The sequence below is a fragment of the Schistocerca nitens genome, chromosome 9, assembly GCF_023898315.1.
Source record: "Schistocerca nitens isolate TAMUIC-IGC-003100 chromosome 9, iqSchNite1.1, whole genome shotgun sequence".
NCBI lineage: Eukaryota > Metazoa > Arthropoda > Insecta > Orthoptera > Acrididae > Schistocerca > Schistocerca nitens.
The window spans coordinates 81,198,060-81,223,751 of NC_064622.1; the positions used below are offsets into that span (position 1 = coordinate 81,198,060).

The 25,692-nt window shown below is 42.7% G+C and overlaps 1 protein-coding gene across 1 annotated transcript; it reads left to right on the forward strand.

Moving 5' to 3' along the window:
- The first annotated feature begins 1,055 nt into the window (after nt 1-1,055).
- On the forward strand, nt 1,056-24,367 carry LOC126203850 (protease inhibitors-like). Its single transcript, XM_049938225.1, has 4 exons — nt 1,056-1,178; nt 12,084-12,185; nt 18,712-18,828; nt 24,184-24,367. Exons 1-3 carry the CDS (start codon nt 1,112-1,114, stop codon nt 18,819-18,821), a joined length of 279 nt encoding a protein of 92 aa, XP_049794182.1. The 5' UTR covers nt 1,056-1,111; the 3' UTR covers nt 18,822-18,828; nt 24,184-24,367.
- The last annotated feature ends 1,325 nt before the right edge of the window (nt 24,368-25,692 follow it).

The window sequence follows — 25,692 nt, forward strand, 5'->3', positions numbered from 1 at the left end:
ATCCCTGCTTTCTGACCATTCCTTCTGGGACACACTATTGTGTCCACACACAAAGAATAGGTTCAGTACTTAAGATAATGGTCTACACAGAAATGGGAGCAATAAGTGCAGTCGAGTAAGTGTATTCTTTCGCAGGTCGTGATCTAGTGGTTAGCCCAGCAGTCTCTACACCGCGGCGACCGGGGTTCGACCTCGAGTGGGTCGAAGATTTTCTTCACTCGGGCGCTGGGTGTCTGTGTTAGTCTAATCATTTCACCTCAATGAAAACACGCCATTCTCCGACGCGGCGTGAAATAGAAAGAGTGGCACCAGGAAGCCAAGCAACCTCAGATAGGTTTCAAAATTTTAAACATGGCTGCAACAGCAACTGTTGAAATTCTTCACGATAAATTTCTTTAAATTTTAATAAAATTTTTATCCTGCAACTGTTTTTGGCTGTCATCCTTTATCAGATAGGTTTCTTCTGACAGTTAATGCCAGACCATAATTGCATTCTCAATGTATAGAGCTTAATCGGAAGGAATAAACAGACAGAGGTTAAAAACTTTCTAGGTTGTTTCGCTGCGTCATATTCCTCTTCAGTTTCTGCTAACACAATCGACGTTTCAATCGCTCTACTGTCAAGGGCCACTTATCGTTCACTTATTAAAGCAAGCTGTAATCGCCTTGTCTCATGTGGTTAACGGCCAACCCTTGTACGGTCCTTGTTGCAACTTCCACATTCCACCTGTCCACTCACGAAGAACTTTTGTATCTCTTAAAATCGTTGTCCGCCGTACATGGCAGGCACATGCCACTTCCTCATCCTCTGTCACGTTATCTACGACCGTAACTGCGGCACCTGACATTAAACTTCTTACATTACGCGGTCAATGGTGTAAAGATGAGCCCAAGAGCGGTAAAGACATTTAGACGGAGATTACTTTGCTACACAGTGCTGTATCATCCGGCTGGAATAGCAGAACTTGCGAGAACTGCCATAAACCGGACGCAGTGGAGGGGCGTCGGACCAGTATATAGGACGAAGTGGCGGTGGCCGTGGCAGACGCCTCCAGAGGTCAGCATAGAGGTCAGCGACAGCCCAGAAGCAGCAGCAGCAGCGCCAGTCACCATGAAGTTCGCACTCTCCTCCTGCGCGGTGTTCCTGCTGCTCGTCGCACTGACCCACGCCGACCAGTGTGAGTCCGACACCCGTTATGAGCCCTGTAGAGTGGATCTGCCTACTGCTCTGTCCACCTCAGGGCCTTTTTCTCAGTACTGCTTTCTTCTAAGAAATTCTTCCAATCCATATGTGGCATACAGCAAACCAGTGCTTAACAGTATTGGTAAAAAACAGTCTCGGTTACAAATTAATTTTTTTATTTTTCGACGACGCGTTTCGCCTTATTTAGGCATCTTCAGGTTATCTTTTCCAGATGGACGCGAGAGACACCAAGATCTGCATAACGCGTTCCCGTTCACAGTAGCGAGTAACAGAGTAAGATGGGGGCTCAGATAGTAAGCATGCCACCATCTTACTCTGTTACTCGCTACTGTGAACGGGAACGCGTTATGCAGATCTTGGTGCCTCTCGCGTCCATCAGGAAAAGATAACCTTTTTTTTTGTCATCAGTCTACTGACTGGTTTGATGCGGCCCCCCACGAATTCCTTTCCTGTGCTAACCTCTTCATCTCAGAGTAGCACTTGCAACCTACGTCCTCAATTATTTGCTTGACGTATTCCAATCTCTGTCTTCCTCTACAGTTTTTGCCCTCTACAGCTCCCTCTAGTACCATGGAAGTCATTCCCTCATGTCTTAGCAGATGTCCTATCATCCTGTCCCTTCTCCTTATCAGTGTTTTCCACATATTCCTTTCCTCTCCGATTCTGCATAGAACCTCCTCATTCCGTACCTTAACAGTCCACCTAATTTTCAACATTCGTCTATAGCACCACATCTCAAATGCTTCGATTCTCTTCTGTTTCGGTTTTCCCACAGTCCATGTTTCACTACCATACAATGCTGAGCTCCAGACGTACATCCTCAGAAATTTATTCCTCAAATTAAGGCCGGTACTTGATATTAGTAGACTTCTCTTGGCCAGAAATGCCTTTTTTGCCGTAGCGACTCTTCTTTTGATGTTCTCCTTGCTCCGTCCGTCATTGGTTATTTTACTGCCTAGGTAGCAGAATTCCTTAACTTCATTGACTTCGTGACCATCAATCCTGATGTTAAGTTTTTCGCTGTTCTCATTTCTGCTACTTCTCATTACCTTCGTCTTTCTCCGGGGTACTCTCAAACCATACTGTGTACTCATTAGACTGTTCATTCCGTTCAGCAGATCATTTAATTCTTCTTCACTTTCACTCAGGATAGCAATGTCATCAGCGAATCGTATCATTGATATCCTTTCACCTTGTATTTTAATTCCACTCCTGAACCTTTCTTTTATTTCCGTCATTGCTTCCTCGATGTACAGATTGAAGAGTAGGGGCGAAAGGCTACAGCTTTGTCTTACACCCTTCTTAATACGAGCACTTCGTTCTTGATCGTCCACTCTTATTATTCCCTCTTGGTTGTTGTACATATTGTATATGACCCGTCTCTCCCTATAGCTTCCCCCTACTTTTTTCAGAATCTCGAACAGCTTGCACCATTTTATATTGTCGAACGCTTTTTCCAGGTCGACAAATCCTATGAAAGTGTCTTGATTTTTCTTTAGCGTTGCTTCCATTATTAGCCGTAACGTCAGAATTGCCTCTCTCGTCCCTTTACTTTTCCTAAAGCCAAACTGATCGTCACCTAGCGCATTCTCAATTTTCTTTTCCATTCTTCTGTATATTATTCTTCTAAGCAGCTTCGATGCATGAGCTGTTAAGCTGATTGTGCGATAATTCTCACACTTGTCAGCTCTTGCCGTCTCCGGAATTGTGTGGATGATGCTTTTCCGAAAGTCAGATGGTATGTCGCCAGACTCGTATATTCTGCACACCAACGTGAATAGCCGTTTTGTTGCCACTTCCCCTAATGATTTTAGAAATTCTGTTGGAATGTTATCTATCCCTTCTGCCTTATTTGACTAAGTCCTCCAAAGCTCTTTTAAATTCCGATTCTAATACTGGATCCCCTATCTCTTTTAAATCGACTCCTTCAAAAAAATGGTTCAAATGGCTCTGAGCACTATGGGACTTAACATCTGTGGTCATCAGTCCCCTAGAACTTAGAACTACTTAAACCTAACTAACCTAAGGACATCACACACATCCATGCCCGAGGCAGGATTTGAACATGCGACCGTAGCAGTCGCGCGGTTCCGGACTGCGCGCCTAGAACCGCTAGACCACCGCGGCCGGCTAAATCGACTCCTGTTTCTTCTTCTATCACATCAAATCTTCACCCTCATAGAGGCTTTCAATGTATTCTTTCCACCTATCTGCTCTCTCCTCTGCATTTAACAGTGGAATTCCCGTTGCACTCTTAATGTTACCACCGTTGCTTTTATTGTCACCAAAGGTTGTTTTAACTTTCCTGTATGCTGAGTCTGTCCTTCCGACAATCATATCTTTTTCGATGTCTTCACATTTTTCCTGCAGCCATTTCGTCTTAGCTTCCCTGCACTTCCTATTTATTTCATTCCTCAGCGACTTGTATTTCTGATTTTCCCGGAACATGTTTGTACTTCCTCCTTTCATCAGTCAACTGAAAGATGCCTAAATAAAGCGAAACGCGTCGTTGAAAAACAAAAAACTAAAATTGCAACCAAGATTGTTTTTAACCAATACTGCTATCTTCTAACATAATTATACAGTTATATTAGCTAATAAGGCGGCAAAATTATCCAGATGTACGTCTGCACTCCGCAAGAGCCACCTTGCGTTGGTAACGGAGGGCACCTCTGAAGCCACGTATCATGTTCTCCCTTACCGCTTCGTCCGCAGCCTGTGTTCTAGTGGCTAGCGCTGCTGCCTCTGGATCACGGGGTCCCGGGTTCGATTCCCGGCCGTGTTCGGGATTATCTCCGCCCGAGGACTGGGTGTGTGTTGTCCTCATCATTTCACCTTCATCATCATCAACATCGTTTGTGACTGTGGCTAGATTGGACTGTCAAAAAATTAGACTGCGTAACAAATGTGACTTTGTACGGGCGCTGATGACCGAACAGTTGCGCGCCCCACAAACCAAACATCATCATCATCATCATCATCATCATCATCATCATCATCCCCTATCCCGTCGCGAATAGTGCCTGGGCAGAACGGCTGTCGAAATCTTCGTATGAGCTCTTCTTGCCTGATTTTCTAATCGTGATTACTTCACGAGGCGCAGGATCAAGTAATATGTGACCCAATTTTTCTTCGAACGTACTGCGGCAGAACGGGTCTGTCTCTGACTATCCGTCGAACGATCTGTCCACCTACCTGGACACGCCTGAGGCTGTCTGCCCCTTCACTCTGCTATGGCAGATACTGGTTTAGTCGAAAAAAGCAGCGTTGACGAAAATTCGACTAAATACTTATCACGCAAAGGCCACATAGCTCCAGTCGATAGGCAGTAGTTCAAAGTTAGTTAAATTATGGACCGTTCGTTATTCTTTCATGAGTAGTTTGAAGAAATGTCAGAAATTTCCTTTTAGTTGGTTTATTGTCTTTAAAACAAGGAAAACGGCTGTAAAGTCAGTACGTAATATCCCGACATCAACTATGCAATTTTACTGTCTGTCTCTGCAACATGTTCACACCTAAAAGCAGCCAGAAGACATTTACTCCGACCAGATACCTAGATACTTTGAAAGTCCTAAACAGTCACTGACCCACGACTACTTGCGAGTTAAAACATTCAGTCGTTCAGCAGGCTTCTTGTAACCTAGTACTCGTCGTAATGTCTCGTTAGCTGCTCTAACCACGGCACGCGGAGTTTATATACTACTCGAAATATTCACACGCTAATATCTCCTAAAATAAACCACTCACAAAGTTCAAAATTCCGTAAAATATTCAACACTGTAGCCGCTTTTCGTCAACCATACGAGAACCGATCAAACGCACTAATTTCGTCATGCTGGTACAAATCTGATAAGCGCGATTTAACATAGATGTTTTCCAGAAGACTATCTCGACTCATAGATCTGAGGCTAAAGCCCTACTGAGTAGGTTAAAAAATGGCTCTGAGCGCTATGGGACTTAACATCTGTGGTCATCAGTCCCCTAGAACTTATAACTAATTAAACCTAACTAACCTAAGGACACCACACACATCCATGCCCGAGGTAGGATTCGAACCTGCGACCGTAGCGGTCACGCGGTTCCAGACTGAAGCGCCTAGAACCGCTCGGCCACACAGGCCGGCTACTGAGTAGGGCTAGTATGTTAAGTAACCAATCAGATCATCTCGAGCACGTCTACACTCGCGGTATATCTAATGTCAGCCAATCGCTTTACCATAAGTAATTATGCTAGAAATTTCGTAATTCCGAAACTAAATAAAATTTGATGAAAACAAAATACGATACCTTTCCACAAAATAAATTACTAATAAATTTTATACTAAGCGGTCCTTCTGGCTGCCTTTCAAAATGGGTGGCTCTAAGCACTATGAGACTTAACATCTAAGGTTATCAGTCCCCTAGATTTAGAATTACTTAAACGTAAGTAACCTAAGGACATCACACACACCCATGCCCGAGGCAGGATCCGAACCTGCGACCGTAGCAGCAGCGAGGTTTCGGACTGAAGCGCCTATAGCCGCTCGGCCACAGAGGCCCGCGGCTGCCTTTAATAAAATTAAGCTCACTCTGACACATTTCGTAATTTCCCCTATTACACAACGACTTTCTCACACAAATATTTACATAGTTTTAATACAATATCACATTCTCACTTTACGTATGCCCTCCATACGCTCTCTCAGTCTCTCCAAAACACACACACACACAACCGAAACACGATGAAATAATGATTTTCTAAATTATTTCAAATTACTCCAAAAATCTGTGGTAATGAAACTAAAAAAAATTGTTGCAAATTTTATTATAAGAACCTATTCTCTCGGTTGTAGTTTCAGTTGATACTACATATGAAGACATTACAGTTCCTAACTCAAGTTTCACAATGCCATCACGGTTATTATGTGTTTTGGTAAAAATTTATATCTCCGAAAGTATAGAAGTTATTGGTTTGAAATTTTAGCAGTATGGTTTTGTTATACTTAGAATTTGGTACACTAGATATGACAAAGATTGATTAATATTTAGTAGTACTTCCTGAGATTCGTAGAGACTGTATGTAACGTATTTGGCGCGGCATTAGTCAAGTACACGGGTCGCCCGGCCCACTAGCCATCGTCAGCTTTGCGAGCGTGAGAACCAAAAACTGCTTTCCTCCCTGCTCCACGACAAGCTACGCTTTCAATGTAAGATGACGACTTGTAATAATTTACTACGTTACAGTACGCTCTCGAAATTTCAGTAGTAATCTTCTGCGTAATACACACAGCCTTTGTTGTAGCATCTGCCACAGGCGATTGTTGGGCGTGTCCGTAAAACTCTTCAGTCGATCAAACGATCCCATAACGAAACGCGTTGCTCTTTGTTGGATCTTTTCTACATTTTCCCTTAATCCTACTTGGTAAGGGTCCGAAACTGATAAATGATAATAATGGGACTAACAAGCTTATTGTAGACCTCTTCGCGAGTGAATCATATTTCTTCCTATGAATCTTGAACTGGCATCTGCTTTTCATGTGTCATTCCACATTAGGACCAACAGATGCTTACTGCTAGGTCTTTTAAAGTTTCACAGGTATTTGCCACAAATATGGCGATCGTAAAACAGTGGATTTTTTAGCCTACTGGTGCCCCATATCTTAAGTTACTCATTATGAATAGGTGGGTCAGAGAGTGAGTTACTGTGAACAGTTCAGTGATAGGATTGTTCTCATATGAATAAAGAGCAAACCAACGACGAGAAAAATAGTTCAGGAATATTTGCGGTCGTCGCTAGAAAAGCATGAGGAGATAGAAAACGTATATGAGGATATTTAACGGATAATTCAGTGCGTAAAGGGATATGAACATCTAAGAGTCATGGGGGATTGGAGGGCGGTTGTAGAGGGGGAGGGGCAAACTGAAGAAAGGGTTACGAGAGGATATGAGCCTGGAAGTAGGAGCCAGAGAAGGCAGACATAGACGCAGATCAAGAGTAGGTTATGTTAAAGAGTCTAGTCAGGAAGAATTAGCGATCGAAGAAATGGGATGCAGACATACTAAGGAACAAAGAGACGTGCTTGAAGTTCGCTGAGGCTATAGATAATGCGATAATTAATAGATCTAAAAATGGCAATCACAGCAGTTAGATAGAAAACCGTAGGTTCAGGGAAGGAAAGTGCGAAGAAACCATGGATAACAAATGAAATACTTCAGCTATTCGACGAAAGAAGGAATTACAAAGACGGTCAGGGAGATTCAGGAATACAGAAATACAGAAATACTAATCACTTAGGAACAAAATAAAAGCATTCTTGAAAAATGTGAAGAAATGGAAAGAGAATTGATCGGCAGAAGGACGGGCACAGCATACAGAAAAGTCGAATCAACCTTCGGTGAAGGGCTGTAACATTAAGAGTGCAAGGAGAATTCTACTGTAAAACGCAGAGTAGAGAGCGGATTGGTAGAAAGAGTTCACTGAAGGTCTCTACAAGAAAGAAGACTTGAATGATGTGACAGAAGAAGAAAGAGACTGTTAGGAAGAGTTAGGTGATTCTGCGTTAAAATCAGAATTTAAAAAAGTTTTGAAAGACTTACGATCAAATAACGTAGAGGGGGCAGATAATATTCTATCGGAATTTCTAAAATCGTCGGGGGCAGTGGCAAAAATTGTCTGTTCACGTTGGTGTGTAGATCGTGTGAGAGTGGCGATGTACCATCAGACTTCGAGAAATACATCATCCACAAAATTTCGAAGACTGCAAGATCCGACAAGCACAAGGATTATCAAACAATGAGCTCAACAGCTCGTGGATTCAAGTTGCTGGCAAGGATACTATGCAGGAGAATGGAAAAGAAAACTGAGGATTTGTTAGATGATAAGACTCGCTGATGACATTGCTATTCCGAGTGAAAGTGAAGAATAATTACAGTCTAATATCTACAGAATATGGATTGAGAGTAAATTGAAGAAAGACGAAAGTTATGAGAAGTAGCAGAAATGAGAACAGTGAGAAACTGAACATCAGGACTGATTGTCGCGAAGTAGGTGAAGTTAAGGAATTCTGCTGCCTAGGCAGCAAAACAACCAACGGCGGACGGAGCAAGGCGGGAACAAAAGCAGACTAGCAACTGGCAAAAAGGGCATTCCTGGCCTAGAGCAGACTGCTAGTATCTAACTTAGGTCTTAATCAGAGGAAGATATTTCTGAGAATGTACGATTGGAACACAGCATTGTGTGATAGTGAAAGATGGACTGTGGCAAAACCGGAACACAAGAGTATCGAAGCCTTTGAGATGTGGAGCTACAGAAGAATGTTGAAAATTAGGTAGAGTAATAAGGTAAGCAATGAGGAGGTTCTCCGCAGAATCGCCGAGGGAAGGAGGATACGGAAAACACTGGCAAGGAGAAAGGGACAGGGTGACAAGAGATCTGTTGAGACATCAGGGGATAACGTCCATGGTAGTAGAGCGACCGGTACAGAGTAAAACTGTAGAGGTTGGAATACATCCAGTAAATAACTGAGAACAAAGGTTGCAATTGCTGCTTTAAGATAAAAAGGTTGGCACAGACGAGGAATTTTTGACCAGCCGCATGAAGCCGGTAGGAAGACCAATGGCCTAAAATAAAAGAATGTTAAATTTATGTAAGTTCAGGATCCGCATCAGTTATCAGTCCTCAGCAAGTCTCACTGGTGCTTCCGACATTGTCGACTAGATCATTTATATACAGGGTGATCGCATTCATAGAAGACAGGGCCCTTGTATGTAGGAGCTATCCCCAAATGCTCCACTGGAAATAGTAGCAATAGCAATTAGTGGCTATCACCGAATATCAAAGAAAGTCACAGGTCTCTATGATCTGTCTCCGGTCTCTTCGCGTAGTGTAGCGCCTGCTGCAGTGGGGATTTGGGGGGGGGGGGGATGACTGGCAGCCCACCTGTCACTTCGACGCTGTGTAGCATCGTTGGATGACTTTATGACGTTTCTGGAGACGGGTTCCTATCTCACTTTGTGCTTCAAGGCACCTACCACATCCTCCTGAATTTTGTCGGTGTAATTCTGAGACACCCTGTGTTGAACAGAAACGGTCCCTTCACACATCCTGAAGTACTTACCTTTACATTTGTCGATTTTGTTCCGTTAAGAGCGACGTGTTGAGTTCTGTCTGCAAGGAATTCCTGAAGCCCGTCATAAATCTGGTCCGACTCTTGTATATATTTCACTAAAAGGCAATGCGGAACTTTCTTAAGTGCCTTCCCAAACAGGAACAAGGCAGTGATCAGAAACAGAGAGAGCTGAGTTTCATAAAATCTCTGCAGAAACTGTGTTGATACCGGTTCAGCTGACGGCTTGTTTTTTCGATAGCGTTTCTCTTTAGTTAAGGTACGAATTTATACGAACACGGAATGTGGTTAAACTACGCACATAAGAGGGGCCCTTTTTGAGAAAGTACTAACGTATAAGTGAAGTGTTATACTAATGTGAACTGGGGCCTAAAACGCAAGTTATATAGTAGTGGAGGTGGATGGAAGAATTAGATATGTTGGAAGGATTCTAAGGAAGTCCATCTGTGAAAGAAACAGCATACATACCGCTACTTCGACCGCGTCTTGTTTCACCTATTAGTTGATATTAATAGGGCTGTATCAACCCTTTGCCTTTATGACGCGAAGCACTGATTAGAGAAATATATAGCTGTTCGACCAATGAACCCCCATTGTTTTTAACTCAGTACACACATTTATTGAACTAGGCGCACTGCTGGTGAATTTTGGAAGCAACAGAGATTTCTTGCGATTTTTTACAACCGCGTGCGCTCCGTTGTGCTCGACAGTACCTGTCCGTCAGTAGATGAAATCTACCTCGTCTTGGTTTAGTTCCGATGGTTCCTTCGCGTTTCCACTTCACAGTAATGTCACCAGTTCTTGAAGCTTTAGGACGGTTCGTGTGTCACAGATCGGATCTGTTACTCATGTGACATCCAGCGAGTTAATCCACGTTCCAAACGACTGATTTCTGCTGACAGACTCACCCTGCTATTACTGCTTCTCCGCTGAAAACATTATATTCACCGCTTCTTCTCATAATGGCGTGTTCGCCTCTAGTGACATGCAGTGGTCATCCGCCTTACATGGAGGTATATCGATACTTTCCCCAAGTAGTGTATTTCTGTCCGAGAAAGGAGAACGTCAGAGAGGAAAGCAATTTCCGCTATGAGTTGTAGCTTTCACCTAGTCCGGAAAATCAGAGTAGCTCCTTCACATAACCCTGTATTTAGAACTCATATTTTATCAGATTGACATATTTATATAATTCTAGTGAGGAGGGCCAAGAGAAGTCTACTAGTTTCAAACATAGGCCTTAATTTGAGGAAGAGCTTTCTGAGAATATGGGTTTGGTACACAGAATTGTATGACAGTGAAACATGTTGTTGTTGTTGTTGTTGTCTTCAGTCCTGAGACTGGTTTGATGCAGCTCTCCATGCTACTCCATCCTGTGCAAGCTTCTTCATCTCCCAGTAACTACTGCAACCTACATCCTTCTGAATCTGCTTAGTGTATTCATCTCTTGGTCTCCCTCTACGATTTTTACGCTCCACGCTGCCCTCCAATACTAAATTGGTGATCCCTTGATCCCTCAGAACATGTCCTACCAACCTATCCCTTCTTCTAGTCAAGTTGTGCCACAAATTTCTCTTCTCTCCACTTCTATTCAATACCTCATTAGTTATGTGATCTACCCATCTAATCTTAAGCATTCTACTGTAGCACCACATTTCAAAAGCTTCTATTCTCTTCTTGTCCAAACTATTTATCGTCCACGTTTCACCTCCATACATGGCTACACTCCATACAAATACTTTCAGAAACGACTTCCTGACGCTTAAATCTATACTCGATGTTAACAAATTTCTCTTTTTCAGAAACGCTTTCCTTGCCATTGCCAGTCTACATTTTATATCTTCTCTACTTCGACCATCATCAGTTATTTTGCTCCCCAAATAGCAAAACTCCTTTACTGCTTTAAGTGTCTCATTTCCTAATCTGTGAAACATAGACTGTGGTAAAACCAGAAAAGAAGGAAATCGAAGCACTTGAGGTCTGATGCTACAGAACAATGTTGAAAATTAGGCGGACTGATGAGGTAAGGAACGAGGAGGTTCTCCGGAGAATCGACAAGGAAAGGAATATATTGAAAAAATTGACTAGAAGAAGAGACAAGAAGGCAGGACATCTGTTAATATATCTCAGAATAGCTTCCGTGATACTAGAGGAGGATATAAACTGTAAAGGAAAACAGAGATTGGAAAGTATCCAGCAAATAATTGAGGACGTAGGTTGTAAGTGCTACTCTGAGATGAAGAGGTTGACACAAGAGAGGAACTCGAGCCGGGCCGCATCAAACCCGTCAGAAGGCTGATGTGCCAAAAAAATAAAAAAGTGAGGTAAGAAGGTCAGGGTTTAATAGTCCCTCGACGTTGAGGTCATTAGTGACGGAGCACCAACTCCGATTGGGAAAGGATTGAAAAGGAAATCGGTGAAATCGGTTGTGTTCTTTCTAAGGAATCAACCCTGAATTTGCTTTTAAGTGATTTAGTGGTAAACGTAGATGTAAGTACGAGTCATGTGTGTTAACCACGGTGCTACATAGCTCTGTAGTTCTAGTCAGCATTGTTGCAATCCAGTCTTAGTATTAGCGATAAGAATGTGAAAATGTCGTTTTTGATGACCTCAGTGTCCAGAGAGGTTGGATATTAAGTAGCAGGACTCAACATCAGATTGCAATAGACAGTAAGATGGTACAGACACCAGCGTCACTGCGTATTGTTTGGCATTAGGAACGCAGACTGGAAATTGCACTCTGAGTTAGACGACAATCTCACTTTTTGTCTCTTGCAGGTTGCACGTTTGGCCAGACAAAGAGCGAGGACTGCAATGCGTGCATCTGCACCGCCAGCGGCGAGTGGGCCTGCACCGGGATGAAGTGCCGCGCCAAGAGAGGTCAGTGTTCCAGATTCCCTAATTCCACTGCACTCGCTGTGGTACACGATCACCGTTAGACACGCACAACATTTTTAAACGTGAAATAATAAATATCAAAATATCCATAACAGAGAGAATGACACTGAAAACAATAACAGACAGCACAAGAATTTGTTTCATATTGAAAAGGTTACCGACGGGGTATCAGTTGTCTCGTTCATGCCATGGCCTTACGAGTAGGAACCGTGCAACCTTTCGAATGTAAAGCTTTGAAAAAAATTATGAACGGTGGGCTCCATGTGGTTCCCAAGTCGTGCAGTGACCGTAAACCATAAAATTACGAAATATGCAGCAACCAGTCGCAAAATCATGTTTTATTTATTCACTTTTGCAAATCGATTTAAACTGATTAACAGCCATTATCGGTGCTTTCAACCAATATGTGCCGTGAGATATGTATGTGTATGTGAGATATCGCTCCCAACGATTCCAGGACTTTGGAGAATGCTTCAGTTTCAAGTTTGAATTCAGTTAACAAATGACAAACCAAATTTTTTGTTTCGTGCGATACAATTACAAATTAACAGTTTCGGATTTTCTTTTGTTTGTACTGTGAAACCTCGCTTCTTGTCAAATTTCATGATTCTAGGTCAACGGGAAGCACCCTATGGGTTTTGATGAGTGTGTTTTCGAGTATCCAAATACATGACAAAAACGGCCGTATCTTTTTATTGCATTAACTTAGAAGCGTAAGACTTCTATACCGCCTACGGACCGTCTACCTTTGTATGTGACAAATTTGAAAGCGATAAGGCAAACTGTTTCAGAGAAAAAATTGACTCAACTGGCAAACAGACAAGGAGACAGACGAACAAAAAAAAAAAAATACAAAAAATATTTTTTCGTGTTATATTAGTATAAATTAACAATTATCGAATTGTTCCGTAAATTTGTACTGTAATACCTTGCATATTGCCAGACTTCATGATTCTAGGTCAATGGGAAGTACCTAATAGGTTTTGATGAGCGAGTGTCCTAATATCAAAATATGTGACATAAATGACCGTATCTCTTGATTGACTTAACTTACAAGCTTAAAATTTTTACGCCACCAAAGGACCATCGGCCTTAATATGTGACACAAGTTTGAACTTGATACAGAGAAAAATCGGTCTTACGGGGACGTTGTGTGTCCTATGCTGCCAATGTTAAAATATCGAATTTCGTAACCCATTATCTTCGAAAATTTTTAATGCACCAACTTACAATTATCCACGATTATTGAATGCATCTTTCTAGATACACTGAACTAGAATTATTACTAAAATTGTATTGTGTATTTTGTAAATAAATTAAAATAAAAACAAAACAACTCAGGATATTACAATTATTCTAGGTCCATATGTGTTGACTCTCACACTTGGCATGCTGTTAAAATTTCATGTCTCTACCATCAGAACTTTTTTAGAAAGCGGGTCATTTATTGCAAAAATGTAGTTCAGAGATATTAAGGTTTAAAACTTTTTTTTACACATTCTTGTACAGACTTACATGTCTGCGTTTATGTACTTGAATTGCCCTGGCCCATAGTCTGTGTCTTCTTCAGTGTGACAACACCCCAATGCTTGCCTCCTCCTTTTCTTTCTTGCTTCTTTTGTCATTTGCTGAGCAGCTTACTCTGCTTCACGTACACAAAGCTCATACAGTTCCCATAGGCCTTTATCTGTGTTCTGTCCAAATCCGACCTCTAACTTCTTCAGAACATTAAGTGGTTCATAGTTCCCACCATTAAAAGTTATTACAGCATCAGACACTGCTAACTTTAGAGTCATAAAGGCAAAAAATACATTTTTAGGCACATGGCATCATACAAAATTATTGAAAGACTCATTCATATTCTGTGTCTTCCCACGTAGATACTTCTTCAGTAGCTCAGGATTTGCCAAATCTCTGTAAATAGGTTTGATTGCCTCCATTACTGCCAAAGGAAGAGATGTTTATATATAAATTCATGCAGGGTGCCAGAAAATTCAGCTTGCCTATATTTACAAGAACTGTTTGGTGCAGGTGGACACAAAGCATGACGTTTCTTTTCATCGGTTGATATTCTATGAAAGAAAGTGCTCCACACAGCTCTCTTCATCTTCTCTAAACTGTCACAGTTATCTCTAATAGCCTTCCTATAATATTACTGTAATTCATCAATTACTTCGTCCATTAGTCTTCCAGCACATTTTATTGTCTTGCATTAGACAGTTTTGTGTTACCCAGCTTGATTTTTTGGTTACGAAGACGTGTTCCATCCTTTTCTTGACATGTCCTACACACTCCAGTTTTTGTATAGGAACACCATATGGCTTACTGTTTTGTACTGCAATGAAAGCCTTGTTGTCTCCATCACCTAAGTAATTCACATATCTGACACCTCTGTCCTTCTGAGAACGCTGCTCATTTTACCCCCAGTCCTCCACTTGTTCAGGTGTCACATATCTGTTACCCGCAAATTGGCGTTTCTTGAAGTTACTTTAACGGTTAATCATTTTATGTACGTATAAAAAAGCAATAGAATTTAGCTTACTACAAAAAATAGCCGATAATCACACTACTTTCAACGAAAACTAGTATCATAAAAAAGGACTGATTTGTTTATTCGTAATGTCAACTTCTGCGACGTAGCAGTAGGCACAAAACAAAGCAATTCACAGCCTTCTAGACTGTGTAGTTCCCAAGATATGACTGCTCAACTGTGGCAGTATATACGTAGCCACGAAATTTGACAGTCTCACGTCAACATTCAAAATATTATTTGAAGGTGTCACAACCGTCTGATTTCAATGTTTTATACACCAAAATGTTCAGGAAAGTCCAACGTACATTGTGGAGTAGAAAACAGAAAATGTCAAATTTCACGTACGATTTCCCCTTAACAGTCGGACAGGCAGTGAGTCGGAGGGGTAGCAAAGCGACCCGGCAAGTATTCCATTGAGGCACGGAGCCCTAAAAATCAAGAAAAACTCAACTGAGAATGACTGCATCGGGTAATCATGCCTACATCGTCTTTAGATGAACAGTGGTCTCTGCATTTTGATTCATGTCACTCAATTTAAAGTACAACACGATTAAGTGAAAGTAAAGTGTTCATGCACGAAAAGCTATTAGCGTAAGAAACAAGCTTTCCTTGAAACGGTACCAGGCACGCCAGTTCTTTCTACACATCGCTGTTTCCGAGGGCATCTATTTGTGCAGAAAGCTGCGGACAGTCTTTTTTTTTTTTTCTAAGTAACAGTTCACGTAAACTAATCAGCACATTTAGTGATAATTACAAACATTGTTTCTTCTGTTGATGATTTTACAATGTACCACCAATGAAACTACTTCCGCTGTATCAGAATCACGCCAATGGCCTTGCCGCAATGGTAACACCGGTTCTCGTCAGATCACCGAAGTTAATGGGTGTCGGGCTTGGCTAGCAGTTGGATGGGTCATCGTCCAGGTCTGCTGTTGGAAAGCGCGGTTCTCTCAGCCCTTATGAGGCCAATTGAGTAGCTACTTGATTCAGAAGTAGCGACACCGGTGGCGAAAACTGACAACGGCCGGGAGAGCGGTGTGCTGACCGCATGTCGCTCCGTAACCACAAAAAATGGCTCTGAGCACTATGGGACTCAACTGCTATGGTCATTAGTCCGCTAGAACTTAGAACTACTTAAACCTAACTAACCTAAGGACATCACACACATCCATGCCCGAGACAGGATTCGAACCTGCGACCGTAGCAGTCGCACGGTTCCGGACTGCGCGCCTAGAACCGCGAGACCACCGCGGCCGGCCCGTAACCACATCCGGTGACACCTAAGGGCTGAGGATGACACGGTGGCCGGTCGGTACCGTTGGGCCTTCATGGGCTGATCGGACGGCTTTCATTTCAGAATAACATTGGAGAGCAACTGTATGTAATTAGCTCTTCAAGTTAGTGGCGTTAAATCAAATTTCTGTGTACATATTATAATTACCCGTCACTTTCTATATAGCTTGCTTAGTATACCCTGATATACCCTACAAGTATACGCTTATTATGCATGGACCTGAAGATAGAATAGTGGAAAGCCGAAACTGGTAGTTAAAATAAGATAAAATAACATCTCAAGTAGACGACTGTTAGCGAATGTCGTTCATAATTACTTGACCAGCTGGTATCCCCTGTCCATGATGGATCAAGAGAGAGACTTAATCTTCCAGGGTTTATGCATTCGCAAATTGTTGCCTTAAGTTTCAAGGTGGGAAGGTTCGCAAAACGTATAGGAATCTCCGTGAAACAAATTTCTCAGGAACTTTTCAAACAAACTACATTTTCAAAGTTTATGCTGTGGTTACGAAATCTGTAACCTGCGTGTGACACTCAGCAACAGTAATTGAACAACTGGCTTTCTAGGGGAAAGACATGTACAGTAAATACGTTCCGACCATGAAGTACATAACCGAAAACGGCTACATACACTCCTGGAAATGGAAAAAAGAACACATTGACACCGGTGTGTCAGACCCACCATACTTGCTCCGGACACTGCGAGAGGGCTGTACAAGCAATGATCACACGCACGGCACAGCGGACACACCAGGAACCGCGGTGTTGGCCGTCGAATGGCGCTAGCTGCGCAGCATTTGTGCACCGCCGCCGTCAGTGTCAGCCAGTTTGCCGTGGCATACGGAGCTCCATCGCAGTCTTTAACACTGGTAGCATGCCGCGACAGCGTGGACGTGAACCGTATGTGCAGTTGACGGACTTTGAGCGAGGGCGTATAGTGGGCATGCGGGAGGCCGGGTGGACGTACCGCCGAATTGCTCAACACGTGGGGCGTGAGGTCTCCACAGTACATCGATGTTGTCGCCAGTGGTCGGCGGAAGGTGCACGTGCCCGTCGACCTGGGACCGGACCGCAGCGACGCACGGATGCACGCCAAGACCGTAGGATCCTACGCAGTGCCGTAGGGGACCGCACCGCCACTTCCCAGCAAATTAGGGACACTGTTGCTCCTGGGGTATCGGTGAGGACCATTCGCAACCGTCTCCATGAAGCTGGGCTACGGTCCCGCACACCGTTAGGCCGTCTTCCGCTCACGCCCCAACATCGTGCAGCCCGCCTCCAGTGGTGTCGCGACAGGCGTGAATGGAGGGACGAATGGAGACGTGTCGTCTTCAGCGATGAGAGTCGCTTCTGCCTTGGTGCCAATGATGGTCGTATGTGTGTTTGGCGCCGTGCAGGTGAGCGCCACAATCAGGACTGCATACGACCGAGGCACACAGCCCCAACACCCGGCATCATGGTGTGGGGAGCGATCTCCTACACTGGCCGTACACCACTGGTGATCGTCGAGGGGACACTGAATAGTGCACGGTACATCCAAACCGTCATCGAACCCATCGTTCTACCATTCCTAGACCGGCAAGGGAACCTGCTGTTCCAACAGGACAATGCACGTCCGCATGTATCCCGTGCCACCCAACGTGCTCTAGAAGGTGTAAGTCAACTACCCTGGCCAGCAAGATCTCCGGATCTGTCCCCCATTGAGCATGTTTGGGACTGGATGAAGCATCGTCTCACGCGGTCTGCACGTCCGGCACGAACGCTGGTCCAACTGAGGCGCCAGGTGGAAATGGCATGGCAAGCCGTTCCACAGGACTACATCCAGCATCTCTACGATCGTCTCCATGGGAGAATAGCAGCCTGCATTGCTGCGAAAGGTGGATATACACTGTACTAGTGCCGACATTGTGCATGCTCTGTTGCCTGTGTCTATGTGCCTGTGGTTCTGTCAGTGTGATCATGTGATGTATCTGACCCCAGGAATGTGTCAATAAAGTTTCCCCTTCCTGGGACAATGAATTCACGGTGTTCTTATTTCAATTTCCAGGAGTGTAGATGGGGTGCCACATGTCATTGGTTTTGCATTAAATTACTATATGCCTGATAAGGTAAAGAAAGGTGATAAACATTTTCCTTACTGAAACATCAAGGATGTCTCTTAAGGCGGAACACCATGTCAGAAGCAAAGAAACAATGCAACACTCATGGTAAAACATGCTAGACAATTACTTGTGAGCTCATCATATATCATGGATGCCTTTTTGTGTACATTGAATCTGCGCATGGGTGTTTGCGAGTGCGTATATATATATATATATATATATATATATATATATATATATATATATATATATATGTGTGTGTGTGTGTGTGTGTGTGTGTGTGTGTGTGTGTGCGCACTACGTTTCAATTCATCATTTGAAACTTAAATATAACAACGTATTCAGCAATCTGTATCCTGTTTTTCTAAATCATGTGACAGATTATAAATAGATACTGTTATAGCATTCCATGTAAAACGGAAATAACTTTAAAATGATGCCACAATGAGTCCAGCAGCAGAAATCTCAGTATATCTTTGACCATTGCTTTAAAACTATCTTCTGCAGAAATATTGCTCTCAAAATATCCCCCTTATTCTGTTGAGCATAACCTGCGATTTACAGCTTAACTGTATTGCAGATATTAGCTGCGAACCAGGCGTGGAATTCACGGATCAGTGTAACTCCTGCAAATGCGGACCAGATGGGTTGTCAGCCTCCTGTACCGCCAACACCTGCAATAACTATTAGACAACAGGTGAGCTAGAACGTTCCCTTTCTCCTTTGTTAGATATGTGCTCTAATACTGTAGAGATAACACGTCTTACAGCATGATGTCAGCTTTTATAGTTTATCAAACTTCTGATTCAAATCTTAGTGTATACGTGTCATCGTTATGTGAAATTTCATTGCCTGCAACTACACTATTTGCTTAATAAATAACTCAAAAACCGTTTCGCACTTCAACTGCGTATCTTCACGTGTGGACTGCCATTAACAATTTGCATTACATGGTCCTAACTAAAATTCTGCATATACAATTTCAACTACCAGCTGGGCCACATTTCTAGAAACGATCGCAAAACACAGCCTCAGTTTCCACCGAGACTCGAACTCGGATCGCTGGATTCAAAGTCCAGAGTGCTAACCTTTGTGGGATTAGACTCAGGAGAAGCGATTGAAAGAAAAAGCCTAATGAAACTGAAACAATTTCATTATGATTTTACATTCAGGAGGGGGAATGAAATAGCAAGCCATACGAAACTGAAATTTTATTTATGGGTTCTTCCGTTACTTCTTCTCAGAACAATTCCATATTTAAGGTTGAATAACAATTATACTGCTTTTGTTCTGCTGATCAGTAGATCAATAGAACACAAACAGTGCACTTGTTATTCGGTCTTAAATACGAAATTAGAATGTAATTGTATTGGAAAATAAAACAAAAATCAAAACAAAGGCAGCCTCTTCGAAAGCGCATATCTTTACACATATCTGAAATGAAGTCGTTCGGACGACTGCACCGTGGTATACGCTAATTCGGATACCAATCTTTCCTGCTGTTGAGTGACAACGACCTCACGGTCCAAGCGAGGAGTGGCCCTTCAAAGCTTATTGTCAGAGTCCACCCAAAGCACGCTATTCCGTTCGCTATTGGAGACCTAACGAGCCCTGCTCAATGGCACTTTTGCTCCATTACACAGATGGATGTACATAGCAATTTCGCATGGTCAAAATAATATTGAGAAAGAGATGTCCAAACTACACGGTCCACTCACATTAATGCGGTCACCGCCTATGTTCGACGTCAGAGTGCAATAACCCCCCACAGACTACAGGTGGTAGCAATAGCATAGGAGGGTACATAAAGCATATTGAGGCGGGTGGAGGAAGATAGAGCGATCGTTGTCGTAATGCGGAAACAGAATGATTTCAAAAATGGTTCAAATGCCTCTGAGCACTATGGGACTCAACTTCTGAGGTCATTAGTCCCCTAGAACTTAGAACTAGTTAAACCTAACTAACCTAAGGACATCACAAACATCCATGCCCGAGGCAGGATTCGAACCTGCGACCGTAGCGGTCTTGCGGTTCCAGACTGCAGCGCCTTTAACCGCACGGCCACTTCGGCCGGCCACAGAATGATTTATCTGACGTCCTAAACGGTGTGATCAGTGACTTTCGGGTCAAGAATGGAAGCATTTCCGCAGTGTGCACACCGCTCGCGTACCACCGAGGTTGAAGTATACCAAGCATGGTAAAATGAAACTTCCTGGCAGATTAAAACTGTGTGCTGGATCGAGACTCGAACTCGGGACCTTTGCCTTTCGCGGGCAAGTGCTCTACCAACTTTTTTTTTTAATCTCATTTTGTTCCCTTTTGTTCGTTGCATCTACTCATGGCGGACGTCGAAAGACATCCATTGAAGTTCGTTGTTGATCGATTAACTCAGTTTTTTTTTATTACAGAGGGTACGTGACCCTCTGACCGTAAACTCTGCTACCCAAGCACGACTCACGCCGCGTCCTCCCAGCTTTACTTCTGCCAGTACATCGTCTCCTACCTAGAGCACTTGCCCGCGAAAGGCAAAGGTCCCGAGTTCGAATCTCGGTTCGGCACAGTTTTAATTTGCCAGGAAGTTTCATATCAGCGCACACTCCGCTGCAGAGTGAAAATCTCATTCTGGAAACATCCCCCAGGCTGTGGCTAAGCCATGTCTCCTCAATATCCTTTCTTTCAGGAGTGCTAGTTCTGCAAGATTCGCAGGAGAGCTTCTGTAAAGTTTGGAAGGTAGGAGACGAGGTACTGGCAGAAGTAAAGCTGTGAGGTCGGGGCGTGAGTCGTGCTTTGGTAGCTCAGTTGATAGAGCACTTGCCCGTGAAAGGCGAAGGTCCCGAGTTCGAGTCTCGGTCCGGCGCACAGTTTTAATCTTCCAGGAAGTTTCATATCAGCACACAATCAATAGAAGAGTGAAAATCTCATTATGGTAAAATGACTATCCAAAACAAGGCCCAAGGCAACTGCGGTGCACCACGGGTCATAGATGATAGTGGTGAACGACGGCTGCAGAGATGGCTACGGGCGAATGGACTTGCAACTGTTGAGCAAGTGACTGTTGAGCAACTGACCACCCAGATGAACCTAGGGGCTACCAACAGTGTCTCCTCAACGACCGGTCAGCGGACGTTGTTGCAGATGGGCCTCTACAGCACGCGCCTGGTTCATGTATCCTTGCTGACTGCTGTTCATTGGGGACTGTGGATGGAATTAGCTCGCCAGTACCGAAATTGGTCTGAGAGCCGACAGGTGGCCTTTTCAGGTGATTCAGGTTTTGTGCTCCATCTGACAGATGGCCGTGTAAAGCTATAAACTGGTGCAGCATGTAAGCGCGTTCAGCTGGAATACTTATTCAGATCTCACTGTGAAGAACTTCTGGAGCGCAACTGAAGCCAAAGTGAAGCAATATATGAAGGGTAGCCGTGCGGTCTAAGGCGCCTTGCCACGTTTCACGCGGCTACCCCTGTCGAAGGTTCGAGTCCTCCCTCGGGCATGGGTGTGTGTGTGTGTGTGTGTGTGTGTGTGTGTGTGTGTGTGTGTGTGTGTGTGTGTGTTGTCCTTAGCCTAAATTAGTTTAAGTTAGATTAAGTAGTTTGTAAGAGTAGGGACCGATGACCTTAGCAGTTTGGTCCCATAGGAACTTACCACAAATTTCCAAAAATTAGAGGCAATAAAAATACTCGCGGAATTAAAAATGAAGGTCGGCATTAAACTCAAAATTAGAAAATTATGAAAGATGTCGTCTCATGTTGTTGTTGTTGTTGTTGTTGTTGTTGTTGTCTTCAGTCCAGAGACTGGTTTGATGCAGCTATCCATGCTACTCTATCCTGTGCAAGCTTCTTCATCTCCCAGTACCTACTGCAACCTACATCCTTCTGAATCTGTTTAGTGTATTGATCTCTTGGTCTCCCTCTACGATTTTTACCCTCCATGCTGCCCTCCAACGTTAAATTGGTGATCCCTTGATCCCTCAGAATATGCCCTACCAACCTATCCCTTCTTCTAGTCAAGTTGTGCCACAAATTTCTCTTCTCTCCAGTTCTATTCAATACCTCCTCATTAGTTATGTGATCTACCCATCTAACCTTCAGTATTCTTCTGTAGCACCACATTTCAAAAGCTTCTATACTCTTCATGTCTAAAGTATTTATCGTCCACGTTTCACTTCCATACATGGCTACACTCCATACAAATACTTTCAAAAACGACTTCCTGACACTTAAATCTATATTCGATGTTAACAAATTTCTGTTCTTCAGAAACGCTTTCCTTGCCATTGCCAGTCTACATTTTATATCCTCTCTACTTCGACCATCATCAGTTATTTTGCTCCCCAAATAGCAAAACTCATTTACTACTTTAAACGTCTCATTTCCCAATCTAATGCCCGCAGCATAACTCGATTTAATTCGACTACATTCCATTATCCTCGTTTTGTTGATGTTCATCTTATATCCTCCTTTCAAGACACTGTCCATTCCGTTCAGCTGCTCTTCCAGGTGCTTTGCTGACAGAATTACAATTTCATCGGCGAACCTCAAAGTTTTTATTTCTTCTCCATGGATTTTAATTCCCACACCGAATTTTTCTTTTGTTTCCTTTACCGCTTGCTCAATATACAGATTGAATAACATCGGGGAGAGGCTACAACCCTGTCTCATTCCGTTCCCAATCACTGCTTCTCTTTCATGCCCCTCGACTCATAACTGCCATCTGGTTTCTGTATATATTGTAAATAGCCTTTCGCTCCCTGTATTTTACCCCTGCCACCTTCAGAATTTGGAAGAGAGTATTCCAGTCAACATTGTCAAATGCTTTCTCTAAGTCTACAAATGCTAGATACGTAGGTTTGCCTTTCCTTAATCTATTTTCTAAGATAATTCGTAGGGTCAGTAGTGCCTCAAGTGTTGCAACATTGTCTCATTTGACTTTTAAATAAGCTCGGAATTGTAGGAAACGCAAATCACAGAGAATGTCCCGTCGAAAGGAATCCAAAAGTCCAGTGCAGAGCGAATGCTAGAGGTACAGCAGTTTGAAACAGGAAACGAAGAAACGTTGCAAAACTACTACGTTGCTGTTCTAGGCTGTAATCTTTATACTCCTCTGTGTAACTATTGTATTAAAGAGACTGACAAATTAATTATTAATACGAAACACTAGTTATGATTTCATCTGAACGTTTTCTCGAAAATTCTACCCTGCGGGCCCCAACTGCGCACACAGTGATTTTTTCAGTAGTTTATACGAGCAGTTCATACTAACTGCGATTGAAAATAGTTATTATTATAGCAAAGGTTGCTGATTTTCTTTGGATACCACGTTCTCTCAGTAGACTACTCTGTTTCTTTTGCTTAAGCCACAGACTGAATCATTGTGCCGTTCACTCTACAGTGGTTTGCAGAGTGTAAATGTAGATTCAGATTCCGCGCAAAATAATGACTGCACGCTGTGTAACATATTGATTTAATGAAAGAAAGGAGCATAAGACTATCCTTTCAAAAAAAAACCAAAAACAAAAAAAACATTTAGCTGCAGTCGCACTTTAGAAGTGGCTATATTAATTGAATATAAATACAGATAGTTGCGACCAGTCGCTTTGTGTTTTTTATAAAAGAATTTTCGAGACTTTTCAGACCCATCTTCGTATGAGGCATTCGCCTTGTGTGTTAGTTATATGGAGAGTTTTGTCGAAGAACGAATATTTTTGCTTTCTGCCGCAGTAAGTAAGGAAATACGTTTTTCGAAACAACTTGCCAGATAACTTTCACTCGTGCCAATAAACTGAAGTGTTTCCTATGTTCTTGTCACATATCTAATGCCCTGCTTTGCATCACGAAAAAAAGTGAAGCTTCTACATGTCTCATCTGAAGATGGGCGTGAAAAGACTTGAGGAGGCGTGTTAACCGACATTGTTTTCTTCGTGTGACTAAGAAATTAGCAGCACATAAGATAGTGGAACAAATCCGTTCCGGTACCGCAGAAACGTTACGTTACAAGAAACGTATTGATATTATTTTCCTTTAAACAGCAGGCAATTTTCTTTTTTTGTCTACAGGGTTCCTTCCAGTATCAGCCAACTGGTGACGAAATTCCTCGTATTAAAATACTTTTGATGGCTGAAAAAAACTAACATCTCCAGATGTTCTTGAGGCAGTCCAAGGACAACATACGGCTTCCTAGTGTTCCATCTGCACCGAAATCCTTATCACTTAAATTGGAACTTCGTGTGTAGCGTTTGGCATATAACAATAAAGAACTAATAATATTTTTTTCTTATTTTTTTATAAAATTCATTTTATAAAATACTTTACAGCTGTTGAACATCACCTTATGGAAGAGTTACACAGTAATATCTGTTTTCTGTAGTTGTACTTTCGAGAAAAGGTGCCGCAAATATATATTGAACATGTGTGATCTGTTTTAAAGAAGATAAAGTAAGCTGTAGTTCGCAACTTGTAATGAATAAAGAAAGTGTCTCACAACAACAGGTAAGCAGACAACCACAAAATTGCCGTCTCACTTTCACATGGATTGAACTGTACGCCATTTTTGACTTATGTAGCAAAAACGAGCCAACACACTCCGAACTGAAATGAAGTAGGTGGTTCGAGTAGCATCCGTCGATTGTGCGCTTGACGAACGCCATTTCAAATAAAGGAGGAAGGATTATTACATTGCTGGAAAATGGAAAGAGTTAACACCAGGAAGTAACAGTCCAATTTTCATCAAACTTTGCAGGTAAGTTCTTTATATGAAAGGTATTAAACGATGAAACTTTCAGTCCATTCAGAATTAGGTTCGAATGTGCCCTTTCACTCGTTGTAACACGGAAGGAAACAGCCTCAGTGTGTGAACTTCACGGTTTTCTTGAAATGCCTGAAACATGAAGGTTTCTGGTTCGAGTCTTGAGTGAAAAGTATATGTCATCCCATAGCAACCTAGACATGCACCATGGGTCACAAACTGGGGAATGGGACAGGTCAGTCAAACATTGGTATGCGTTTGTGGTATGACCTGCAGTCTTGCATTATGGTGGTGAAAAAACAAAAATGATATCCCAGTCATAAAGCATATGACAACAGGCTTTACCAGTCTCGCTACATAAAGGGTGTTAGGAGGGTAAGTGCAGATATATCTGTTCATGAGTGAGGACAGTGTACTGAACATTACATCAGCATTTCTAATAGTTATAGCTATTACGAAAGGTATGTTTTTAGGTCGGTTAGTACCTCCAAATACACTTGGCACAAGCAAGTCATTAATGTTCATTTCCCCTGGGCAGCAGACCAGTTATTGAAGCTTGGACACATAGACCCCAAAGGGGTACACTATACTCACAGGCACAGTCCTTTACGCTGCATAGTTAAAACTGTGCAGAAAACATCAGGTAGTGAATTATGTGACGTGTTTGTGTGAAAACTGATAGATGCAGTGAAAATACATTTAACACACTGAAGTGGGTACATATTAAGAAACCAATGATCGCAATATCTGCACCTAAACCTCTAACACCATGCATTGGCAAACATTCAGCCTTCCTTCAAAAATCGCCAAATCAGTCCTT